This window comes from Octodon degus, unplaced genomic scaffold (assembly GCF_000260255.1).
Source record: "Octodon degus isolate 3935 unplaced genomic scaffold, OctDeg1.0 scaffold00052, whole genome shotgun sequence".
In the NCBI taxonomy this organism is placed as follows: Eukaryota; Metazoa; Chordata; class Mammalia; order Rodentia; family Octodontidae; genus Octodon; species Octodon degus.
In genome coordinates, this window is record NW_004524628.1 from 36,882 (window position 1) to 49,868 (window position 12,987).

At 46.4% G+C, this 12,987-nt stretch overlaps 1 gene segment (V, D, J or C); it reads right to left on the bottom strand.

Annotated features, from left to right (window-relative positions):
- Positions 1-11,005: 11,005 nt before the first annotated feature.
- LOC101576357 lies at positions 11,006-11,586 on the bottom strand. The segment is given in 2 exon segments: positions 11,006-11,337; positions 11,514-11,586. Coding segments are annotated over 2 exon segments (381 nt in total).
- Between the last annotated feature and the right edge of the window lie 1,401 nt (positions 11,587-12,987).

The window sequence follows — 12,987 nt, forward strand, 5'->3', positions numbered from 1 at the left end:
AAAAAAATCCTTCCTAAAGTCATTGACTGTAAAGAGATTCTCATTAACTGAATTGAATTTCATAACTGGTTTTTCCATAGATATAAAATTTGGACGTTACTATTGTTACAAACATTGCATTTACTTTTACAGAACTAATTCTTGCTTAAAATTCATGCTACAGGTGCTCTTGGGTGGTCTGAAGAATGAGAATCACTCTTTCTACAATCTTCTGTTGCTGTTGCTGTGTTTTTGTTTGTTCTGCTTTGTTTTTAAGACAGGCTGTTGCTGTGTAGCTCAGACTGGCTTCAGCATCTGTGTGTATCCAGGCCTAGCTTTGGAGTTTTGACAACCGGCTGTCCTCAGCCCCCTTACTGCGGTGATTGCAGGGAAACACCTCAATGCCTATCTCATTCTGTGTTTTGTGTCTTTATGTCCCTTTCACTGCCATACTGCTGCATTATTGAAAGAAGCTTAAATTTCCAGCCTAGGTATTTTATTACTTTTATTATATATTTATGTTTGAAAGAGTTTACATTGCTGGCTATTTGCTGTATGAATCTTTAGTCTCTCTCTAATCCATACTCCTAAATTGCATGACTGTGTCCTTCATTGAATTATGAGAGGCATCCTCATGTGTATGTTGATGGAGCCAGGGAGGACAAAGAAAAGGCAAGGTGAGGACCCTGCTGAGGGTTTCTCCTTAACATCAAAAGCCTGGCTTCACCTAAGAGACATGCTTATGAGGTGCAGGCCCCAGGAAGAGCAGCTGGGTGGGCCAGCCTCACACTTCTGCTTCTTGGGAGGTTTATGTCATGGCTTGTATTGCTGTGGGAGGGCGATTATAACTCTGCTGACAGTAATAGGTGGTGGCATCTTCAGGCTCCAGGCTGCTGATGGCGAGAGTGAAATCCGTCCCAGACCCACTGCCGTTGAACCTTGAAGGCACCCCAGACTGCACAGTGGTTGAACCATAGATCAGGAGTTTGGGAGCTTGCCCTGGTCTCTGCTGACACCAGTGTAAACTTTTGCTAGTGCCCTGGCTGGCTCGACAAGTGATGGTGACTCTCTCTCCCAAAGATGCCAACACAGCTGTAGACTGAGTCAACTGGATGTCACATCTGCCACCTGACAGTGGAAACATAAAAACAGATATTTTGATAATTATTAGTGTAATAAAGAATGTCCCAAAATCCAGGTGGTTCCCACCATGCAGGCCTGCTTACCTGGCATCCAGAACAGCAGGAGCCCCAAGAGCAGCACAGGGACCCTCATGGCCATCCTCTGTCCTGACAGGTACCGAATCCTGCCCAGGGTGCGGGCAGCTTATGAAGGATCCACAGGGATGGGCTGGGCTCTGGGTACATGCAAATCAGCAGGGCTGGGCAGGGTGGGCACAGATGCAGGGCTGGCTTCTCTCAGGGACTCTGGGCAGGCACAGAACTCATGTGGCCCAGAGATCACATGGATAGAGATTTGTTTGTAGTGGATTTACTCCCCGGGGGGCAGAGGAGAAAGTTACTCAGCTTTTCCTTTGAGTACACTGGTGTTTTTCTCTCTTAGATGCTCATCACATTTTTGGCGATTTTTCCCTATTCAGGAGGACCTGCTAGCTGCACTCTGAGAAATTCCAAGGGTTGCTCGTTTATGGGTTCCCTCTCTGAAGTCTTGGTATCTAATACTGACAGCAGGAGTCATTGCGTGCCAAGGTTCCCTGATAGTCTTCATGTAGTGAGTGTCAGCAGGACTCTCAGGGACTGCAATGCAGTAGAAGGGTGATAAGCGATTCCAGTTTCCATGATTTCAAGTTAGCATAATCACAAGTCACAGTGCAATAAAAAGTAGGTCCTGAAATAAAAGGAAAATTCATGAAAGAAGATTTTAAAATTCTAGTGGCTCATTGAATCACTAAATCTCATCTCTGCTCCTTGTGTCTCCTGGGTGGAGCAGCCACTGCCCAGCAGGGATTCAGGGAGCCCCCGGGCTGGCAATCAGGCCATTGATGTGTATATCTTGTCTACAGTACTCACTCAAGCACTTCTCAGACTGATCCCTGAAACAGAAATAAAAGGGAACCTTCCAGCTTAATCCTACAATGTGGGGATCACTTTGGTCTCAAAATCAGACAACAACAAAGAAAAACAGTGAACTGATTTTATTTGTTGTTGCTGTTTTAATATATTTGTTACAGAGTCTCACTACACAGCTCAGACTCATAGAGATCCTCCCGTTTGCAGCCTCCCCAGTGCCGAGATCACAGTCGTGTACCACTATGCCTGGACTTGGTCACTGGCTCAGCAGACTCTGGAGCCCAGCTGACGTGACATGCAGTACTGAGGGTCAAACTGTGGTCCCCGAGATTGCCTAAGCAGTCTCAATTGCCTAGTCCATTGAGCTATTTTTCCAGCTCTAAATGTTAGGGGTTTTTTTGTTTTTTTTGTTTTTTTTTCCCAGTACCTTGGATTGAACTCAGGACCTTGCGCTTGTCAGGCAGGTGCTTATGCCACTGGGTTAGATCCCCGTCCCTTGAACTAAATCTTGATTTAAAGTTTTCTGCTAAATTACTACAGCCTTAAGTACCACCTTAGGACGTTACAGAGCACGATCACTCGAGTCACACTGCAGGATGCGGAGATGCTCCATGATACTCAAATCAGCACATGTCAGAATGAGACAAGCTGAAAAGAAAAAAATAAAAGTCACATGACTGTCCCAGTATGTACACCAACAGCCCCAAATAGGATTCTGTGTTTGCTCATGGTTAATGCCCTGAAGAACCTTGTACGGATGAATCTCACATGGCCGACTTAGCAACTTAAACCAAATGCTATCTCAAAAAGAGCACACACCGCAAAAATAGAAAATACGTGAAATAGGTGGAGAAGAGAGTTCTGTTGTAAGATATTAAATTAAAAATCTTCTGCTTTCTAAACGTGTGTAAGTTTTCTTTCTGCACATTCTGTCAGACCAGTGATCCTTGTCACCAACGTGTCGGCTGGTAGTGATCAATCTCTGACCCGGATAAACAGCAGCAGTGGCATGATGGGCGAGCTCATTTCTCAAGAGGACACAGTGGTGGGCATCTGCTGGCTCCCTGTCTTCCTGACTCTGTCCATGCATGGGTCTTGGGGACAATGAGTGGCCCTTTTGTGGTTTCTGTCTGGATGCCACCTGCCAAAATCCCTCTTGTGGGACTTTCAGGACTTTTTGATTATGGGAACTACATCCGCACCACTGGATTGCTTCACTTGGTTGAACTTAAGCTGAATGTCAATTGGGAGGAGAAGGTTGTTGGGGAGGTGGCTCCCTGGGTCATGGCATGGGAGCTTCTGTCCCCTCCCTCCGCCCTTGATCACTCTCTGCTCTCTGCCTGCAAGCTGTGAGCTGCTTCTCCTCCGCCAGGCTGCCCTCCTTGCAGCGGGCTGGCTCAGGGCTGCAACCTCTGCAACCTGAAGCCCAAGTAAGCTTCTCCCCTTTAGTTGGGGGGTGTTAGGTTCTGTGCTTCTCATACACGAAAGTGAAGAAAATGATACCATGGAGTTTCTTGGCCTGAGATGAAGCAGGCCCTGTGGGGCAAATACTCAGAGCAGAACTAAAGGCAGCAATAAAAATGTTTTTGGTCTTAACAGGCTGGAGAAGAGGATAATAAAGTCATGAGAGCTAAGCATAGATGCTTGATAACTCAGATACTGACATCGTGCAAATCTCTTTCCATAGAAAAAGGGTGCCTTCGCAGAAGGAGAGGTGCGTGTTTCGTAACTAAGTCACATCCAAAGCGTGTCTAATCTTTTCCTGTCTCCCAAGGGGCCGGCCTTGCAGTCTGCTTCCATAGGAATACGGCAGGTAAGAAAGCTGTTGTCGTGCTTAGACTGAAGGAGGTCACACTGGAGGAACTTGATGCTTGCTGCTGCTTGAGAGAGAAATCAGGAGCCAGCTCAGGGAGGCGCAGGGCACCCAGGGTTGGCCTCACGATGAAGACATCCAGGGTACACGTTGTTTGACTTAATTTGGAGGTCCTGAGCAGGTGGCAATCATCAAGATTTAAGGTTTTACTACGCTGTATATTTCTCACACGGCACCTAGTTTCCATGCTTAAGACAGGAGACAGGAACATGATTCCTCGTGACCAGCACTGAGGATGTCCTCCCATAAAAACGACACTCAGTGCTCAGTCACTCGCACACTTCATGAAAATAGCCTGCCCATTTCCTGCATTGAAATTCACTGATATGGGCCAGCCAAACAGCTCAGCAGATTAAAGCATTTGCAAGCAGGTGGAGGTGCTGGGGGTTCAATCCCTGGGCTTGCTGTGCCGGCCATGCCCCCGGGGAGAGCTGAGACAGCTATTGAGACTGGGTGTGGTAGGGCATGCCTGTAATCTCAGCTTTGGGAGGCTGTAAACAGGTGGATCACTAGGAGTCTGATCTAGTAGTGAGACCCTGAGCACCCTGTAGACCCTTCCCTAAAATACAAAAAAAAGAAAATAAAATTCACTAATATGGTGAAAGAGTCCAATACCGGGTATATTCCTCAGCTTTCCCATGGCTGGAAGAGAACACCTGATATACACTTCTTTTTTTTTTTTTTTTTTTTTTTTGGTGGAACCGGGGATGGAACTCAGGCCATTGCACTTGTCAGGGAGGCGTTTATTCCACTGAGCCATCTCCCCGGCCCCTGACATACACTTCTTAAAGGAGGAATATTTAACTCACAGCTTCAGAGAATTCAGTCCGAAGTAGCTGCTCCAAGTGGTTGCATCATGCGTTACGGAGCTGGTGTGATAAAGCCGCATAACCATGGGAACTGGGAAGAAGGCAGAGGAAACGTGGAGGCTGGGACCAGGGACCCAAGATGGTGCTTCTGCAGCTCATCCAGGGCCCCCTGCCTGACCTGGGGCCACAGGCCACCTCCGTGTAGCTCGTAAATGAGCTGTGCCTGGGCTGAGCTCACCATGGTCCCAGGTTGGTCAGGTCATGACTTATGGATGAATGTAGCATTTCTAACATGATCTTCGAGGATCCCTACCTGAAGAAAAGTGATTCACAACATGGTGATTTCTCATTGTGTACTGGGAGACAGCTCTTTGGCCAGTTTTTCATTCACGAATGTCACTGTGGCTACAAATATGCTGAAATGGCACTATTGGTCACTGTCCTTTAGTTACTAAGAGGATTTGTGTCTAGTCCCTGTGGAGCTGGAGTCGAGTTCCTGTCAGCTCTAATTTTGCAGACAAGTTGAGAAGATGCTGTGAGAAGACTTCAGTCCGATCTGCAGGAGTTTCACCCTGATACACTTGGCCCAGGACAGACGTGCAGGGTTTCAACCTTTCCTCACCCAGAGTAGGAGCACCCTTGTGCTTGCCTACAGCTTAGTGCCGCAGGCCTCATGCTCTTCTTGCTAGAGGGTGACTCTTCAGGTGTATTGCCCTGGGACCATCTCCTCCGGCTTGCAAATGCTGTCCTTTTCACAGTAGGTGACAGAAGACCTGGTTTTAGCCAAACGTCCCTGATCAGATTACTCTAAGTCTCTGTCCTGACGGGTCCTTGCTATGGACATGCGGTCTTTTGGGAAAATGGGCAAAAGTATTCCTGGATGAAATGGATGAGCTATGAAAAGGGGCGACGAGTCAGTAATACTGCTGGACAGCACCACCCAGGACTCCGGGACACAGTCAGACACCCGCAGAGCCCTCTGGGCCATCACGGCGGTGCGCTTGCGCCCTCTTGTGGCCGCATGTGGCGGAACAGCTGCGATTCCTCCACGACAGGAAGGCTCTTTCTGATAAGTACTTGTTTGTGACACATTTTCACAGTTAGTTCTTGTTGTTCGTTAGCTACAACCATCATAAATGGGTTCAAGTCATTGTCTGGTGTTATGGTTATATTCGTTTGCTAGATTTGATTTTTCGTTAAAAGTTAATCGCTTATGAATGGTGATACCACCACCGTGTCCAATTCCAAATCCCAGTGAAATTTTCCTGTTCCTTGGTGTTCTTGTTCTCAGTTTAATAACTACAGACCCATCATACTTATTTTCCAGGTAAATATAGTGGGGTTTTTTTTGCCTGTACTAACTTTTGTTGTCTGTTTCCTGTCATTATCTGCAGGCATGAGGAAAGTATCCTGAGATGTCATAAATGGAATTCCAAAGACTGGAGGATCAGAGGCAGGGAGACGATAGTGGATAATAAGTAGCAACCCCGGGCCACAGCATGGAGTTCAGCTCCTGTTGCTGACCGCTTCTTGTAGCTTTCAGCTTACCACCAGGCTGCCATCCTGCAGGGTCACGCCATCTCAGACCCTACGCTGGATCACCGGGTGTCCCAACCATCGCATGAGCCACAGATACCTGCTCTGTGGACTTCATGCATCCCACAGCTCAGCCCTTCCTGTGTGATCCCCACGTCTTATTTGTAGCAGTGTGGGATCAAAGTAAAGAGCAGACCTTCCCCAAATTTCCATAACAGAAATGCTCGTGGTCTTCAGGAACGGCGCACGTGATTCCAGCTGCTCTCCCGCCTGAACGCTAGAAGTTGTAGATCTTCCCCCGCATCGGCTCTGTGACCGTGAGCGTGCCACAGATGACGTTCTTCTCACCTGGCTGAATGCATGGGCAATCAGAAAGACAGTTTTACAATCCACGACTTGTGGCAAGCGTGTGGAACGTCCTTCTGCGTGTCTAGTGGGAACATGTATTAGTGAAGCCATGGTGGAGAGCTGCACAGAGATTCCTGACATCAGAAGCACTGTGTGATCCACATGTCCCCTTTCGGGTGTATTTCAAAGACAGTCAACTTGGCACATACAACGCATAGCTGTGCATTGTACCTATCTTTGTCATAGCATTATTCACAATAGTAACAGATGGAATCAGCAGAGTTGTCCACGAACAGGTGAAAGGATAAAGCAACTATATGGTATATGCTCAAAAGTTAATTATGTATTCATAAAACAATAAAATTTTTCCTTTGAAGGAATAGCTGTTCAACTGGAGAGAATTATGTTAAATTAAATAAGCCAGACAACCAAGAAAAGTATCATAATTATTTCCTTTCTTTCTTTTTTTTTTTAATGATTGTTTTAAAATGCACTTGGATGTTACAGGGTCTCATTACTCAGCTTGGACTCGGCATGTTCCTCCAGCTTGCAGCCTCCCCATTGCTGATTACATGCATGGACCATCATGTCCAGACATGGTTGCTGGCTCAGTGTACCCTGGAAAGGGGCCAGTGCAGTGTAGGGTACCAGGTTCAAACTCTGCTCCCTGTGCTTGCTTAAGCTCAGTATGAGGAGCAATCTCGCAAGCCCTGTAATTATTTTCAGTTGTCATAGTGAGTTTCCTTGAAAACAAAAACACATGATACCCACAAGGTACTGTGGAAAGGTTTAGACCACAGTCGGCTGGCTCTAAGGCAGTACAATGGCAGACGGCCTAGAAGACAAGAAGCAGCTCGTAGCAAAGAAGGCAGGAGCAACACAGCTACCTTCTATTTTCCCCTTGTATTTCACTCAAGCAGTAAGTCCATTTATTTCTTCCACCCTCATCCAGGATGGATCTTCTCTCTTCTTAAATGTATCACCAGAACATCCAGAGAGTGGTAATCCGATCAGTGGACTGACCTGGTGTCAACCCACCACTGATTGAGTCACTCCCTGAGCCTTCCTCCTGAGAGTCTGAGACTTTGGGGAAGACATGGAGGTATAAGCCATGAGCATTGTGGAAGCTGAAATGGAGAAAGTGCACTGTACAGAGCAGTGGGCTGGTTAGGGGCTTAGGGAAGTGAGGGGAGAAAAAGAGAGGGGAAGACAGAGAGAGACGGACGGAGAGAGCTCGAGATGAAGAGAGTAGAGAGGACAGAAAATATAAATGTTCAACAAAGTACTCACTGCATATACACAAGTGGAAATATATTGACTCCCATTAATCTGCGCAGTATACGAGTGTTTACAGCTGGTAGCATTTGGGACAGTGTCAACAGCCGTGGGAGGCTTCAGTACCAGAGAAAGAAGTTTACTTCTGTCATCAGAAGACTTCCAACTAATTTGGAAAAGTGTAGAGAAGTTGGCAAGAGAAGGCCCGGGAGGCTGTAACTAGACTCAGATGGAAGATTCTGGGTGGAGCTCAGAGGACGGGCATGCTGAGAGAAACGCGAGCAGCTAAGGATGGCTTTGGGAGGACGGTTCCTAAGTGTTCCATTTTTGATGCAATCCCCAGGTGCCCAAAAATTAAAGACTGGATAAAAAAAGATGATGTACATTTACATAATGGATATTATTCACTGGAAAACAGGATACATTTGATTCTTTTGTCCGTAAATGGATACAACTGGAGAAGAATGGACTCTGAAGGGTACGGTAGATACTAGGAAAAGGGAATGAACTTATTCAAAAGGGAAAGAGCTACTGAGTTGCGGAGAAGGGGAGGAGAGGGAGTCGGGGAAAGGGCTTTATCTAGGTGTGTAAGCAGGATGGTTTGGACAACTGTACTGTGCATTTCTGCTGGTCTATAGAAAGGAGCAGATCATACTTAATTTTTTTAATACATAATTCGTTTGTCTCCTTTTTCAATTGTTTGTACTTTTGCTTTTCTTAATTTCTTATAAATTTCTTTCTTTTTTTTCTTATTCCTATTTTACTTCCATATATCTAGTAATATGAATAACTAGTTGGTAGACAACTCTACGCATTACAACAAATACTGTGAAGTTCATGTTACTTTGTGAAATTCTGCATCACCTGTAATTTTTCTGTTTTAATTCTAATTGTGATTGTCTTTAAAAAGTTTTTTTAAAGGGGTGGACAGAGAGGTGGCTCAGTGGAATAAGCACTATCCTGGCAAGTGCAAGGGCCTAAGTTCAATTTCCGGTTCCACCAAAAAAATTAAAAAAATAAAAACTGCTTGGTGTGGTGGATAAATGAGGAGGGATCCCACAATTGACTGTGGGTTGGATGTCTCTGGCTCTGTTTTCATGTACACGCAATTTTGTTCTTTTATTTTTGTAACTATTCACTGCTAAAAGTTTGCCTTGAATCTCAAAAGAGAATTTAAGTTAAAATTTTGGAAATTGCTGCAAGAATGGAATCTGTGGGGGAAGCCACAACTGTGTTTTCAGCTGCACGCAAGATAAATACATCACTCGCAGGACGATAACCTCTAGTCATTGTGCTCATTTGAAAATTCGGTGTGATTTATAAAGATCTGCCGTCAGCTAAGCAGGCCTTCTCTACCAGGGCCTCTGCCTTTGCCCAACCAGCCCTGCACTGAGGCTCCTGACACTGTGAGTCTAAATAAACTGCCAGGTTAAGTCGGGTGCATAGAATATTGCATACCAGAGATGACAAGGAGTAACGCACGGCGCATCCACAGCATAATTACGTGCTTGGCAAGCAAAAGTTCCTGAGTTCAATCCCCAGTAACAAAAGAGAAAAAAGAAAAGAAGTTCCCACACAAAATGAGGGCTTTGCCCACAGCTTCACAAGAAATCCTTGCTCCATGCCCCCACCCATGGCTCTCCATCCTACAGCTCTTCTGCTGCTGCTGCCCAAGTGGGTTTTCTAGTCAGCAGGCATTGTGTGTTGCGTCTCCACAGTGCCCAACCGTGTAGTCTCTGTTGGGTGGTTTCCAGGGCATGAGAGTTTCAGAAGCTCTCCTTGCCAACCTTTCTTTCAATAGGGAAAGAGTGACCTCATCTCAGGGCTCTAGGCAGGAATATGAGAAAGATGTTCCTCAGGGCAGAATATGAATTCTACTTCATTTAGGGATGAGACCATGAGCAAGAATTTGGTCTCACAGAAATTAGATTCCAAATATTACCAAATAATACACCATTAAAATGAATACAGCTGGAGACTGTGCTTCATGCTCATAATTGCAGATCTGCAGGCTGGAGAGGCAGAAGAACTGTGAAATGAAGCCAGCCAGGCCACTCAGAAGCTCACCACCGGGCACCTGCATCAAAATAGGCTTCACAATTCAGCAAAAGTAAAACTAAATATAAATGAACAAATCATAAATGAACCTGAGTATTCTAAAAGTCTGGATAGGCAGATCAAAATTTGATCTCAGCTTCAGCAAGTAATTAGCGGCAGCCAACTTTAAAATCGAAAATGAAAAGAAATGGGGCTGGTGTTATGGTTTGTGTCTAGTTGTGTCTAGTAGTCATGGGATGTATTTCTAGAGGTTGTGATGAGTTCATGATCCAGGGCTGGGATTATGGGTGTGAGCACCGCTGGGATTAAGGGTGTGTGTGCTAGGTCACACTGGGGCTGGTAGCCTAGATGCAGTATGTGAGAGGGAGAGAGGCTTGCCCTCTGCCACCCCTGGCCCTGTCTTTGTGTTCTTGCTGTTTGTTGTCTTCTGCCTTCATGAAGTGTTGCCCTATATGCCTTGGAGCCAGCTAAGTATGGTCTGAAAGCTCCACAAATTGTGTGTTAAGTAGCCCTTCCTTCCTTAATTGTGGGTGTCAGGTACTTTGTCCCAGGAACAACAGAAAAGTAACTGAGACATCTGAGTATGTTGCACTTAGAAAATTCTGTAACTTCCAATATCACCCTTACCAAAACAAAAGAGAACGTGGTAAGTCTGAAAATACACTGAACAAATCTGGTACAGATGTGTGTGTTGGGCATTTACTATGATTACATTTAAGTGACAAATTAAAGGACAAATATAGGGTTAAGATGTTGGTTTTGGGCCGGGGAGATGGCTCAGTGGAATAAGCGCTTCCCTGGCAAGCGCAAAGGCCTGAGTTCAATCCCCAAAACATGCCCTTCATCATGCCATCATTGCCGAGATGGCTTTCTCTATCCTGCTACCTGAGGTGTTCAGAGTCACTCTCAGCTGACAGGGCAGCAAGCAGATGGTGATTCAGGCATAACTGAGTCACTCAGGGTCTAGCGCTCTCAAAGTGCCCTGTTCCCCTGAGATATCAGTATCTTCCTGTCGCTCAGACTCCACACTCTGCTCTGCTGCTCCTCACCCAGGCAGCGCACAGGGTAGCTGAGCCTCCTCGCTCAGGGGTTTTTGTTCAGGGCTGCATCACTGTGGGAGGCAACTGTATACTCTGCATGCAGTAATACACTCCAGCGTCCTCAGCCTGCATGCTGCTGATTTTCAGGGTGAAGTCTGTGGCTGCCCCACTGCCACTGAACCTGTCTGAGACCCCAGAGAACCTGTTGGAGACTCGATAAATCAGGAGCTTTGGGGCCTGGCCTGGCTTCTGCAGGAACCAGTACAGGTAGGTGTTCCCATTGCTACTCAGGAGGCTCTGACTGGACCTGCAGGAGATGGAGGCCGGCTGTCCAGGGGTGACAGACAAGGAGAGTGGGCTCTGGGTCATCACAATATCCCCACTAGACCCTGAAACAAGGAGAGAGAAGTTCAAAGTCATGTAAATTTTTTAAAATCATTTTCACAATGATTTAAAAAAATCAATGTGTCTGCAGCGCAGACGCCCTGCACACAGCTCCTCTGGGCAGCACTGGGCTCCCAGAGCTCTCCTCTCCCCACCTCTCCTCAGCCCCCTCTGTCCTCAACAGGGATCCAGAGCAGCAGCAGCCCCAGGAGCTGGGCAGGGAGCCTCATCCTGAACTGAACTGAGGAGCCCTGGTGAAGCAGGCCAGGATGCAGGGAGCTTTTATCTTAGCCTGGCAGGGCGGGTCCTCCCCAGGGGGCACCACGCAAATCCCTCCTGCTGCAGCTGTGTGAAAAAAAAACAGCTCAAAGTGGAAGGGACAACAGGACCTCTCCTGTGAGCAAAGTGACACAGAACATCCTCAGTGGGTTTCAGGAAACACTCTGACATTCAAGTGATGGCTTTTCTTGAAGAAGCATGAGTTTCTACGTATAGCTGCAGATTCTTTTTTTTTTTTTATAGATATTTGTTAGATGTGGTACTTTAACTTATGAAAACATAATACATGTGTGCTGTACAGAGCAAGACATATAGTGTGTAACAAATAGAATTTTTTGTTTATTCGTGATTCTTACAAAACTATACAATTATATATCAAATTTCCCATGTGGAGACTAGGTGTGGTGGTTTGCACCTGTAACCCCACCACTTGGGAGGCTGAAAACAGAAAGATCACTACCAGCCCGATCTGTGTGCAGAGACCCTGTAGACCCTGTACTAATATGAAAAGAGTAAAAAACTTGCCCATGTGCTTCTCAGCCTCTCAGTACAGATTTTTTAAGGCTAGCTTAACATACCTGCCTTGAGGTCTGTTTGCCTCTTAGGTATTGGTTCCTAGTGCATCTAATCCTGTTTGGTTGATTTCTAATTCGCATCTCTGGGCCCTGCCCCTCATGCACAGGCAGAGCAGTTACCAGCCACGGGGCACCTTGGTCACACACCGTGAGCTGCTGCCGCCGCCCTTTTTTTCCTGTGTGCAGTGAGGAGAGCCTGGAACGTGAGGCTGCTCCTGCCTCCTGTCACTGGCTTAGAGCTGCTTTGGATCTCTCCTGCATGGCATAAGCGTGAAGTAAGGAGCGCAGTAATTCTATGGCTTTGTCATTTCCAAAAACCCACTCTTAACTCCCTGCTGGGCTGTTTCTCTCACCCACTGCGCCGTCACTAGAACAGCAACCCCGTGCGCTTCTCTGGTCCTCTTCTACACACTGCACTCATATGGCCAGAAACACGAAGGCTCTCGCTCCGCTCCACGCTGACCCTCAAGTTCTTCACAGCCCATGAGAATCTCCCCCACGTATGGTCCCACGGTGATTCATAGCAACCTTGTTGGTCTAGTACTTGGTTCCTTCTTTTCTAAAGGGACAGGTTGACTTGTGACATGATGAAATCCTGATTAGAAAATCTCTGGTTCTCCTTTGTGCTCTAAGTACGTTCCATGGATCAGCGTTAAATCACATGGAATGTTCAAACCCTGTGCAGTGTCTGGAGTAAATGCCAAAAGGATTTTGGTTAGAAAAATGATGCATAACAAAGAACACACATGTACCAGAGGCCAGTCCTTACTCCCCACCTTGTACCTGATCCACAGGAACCTG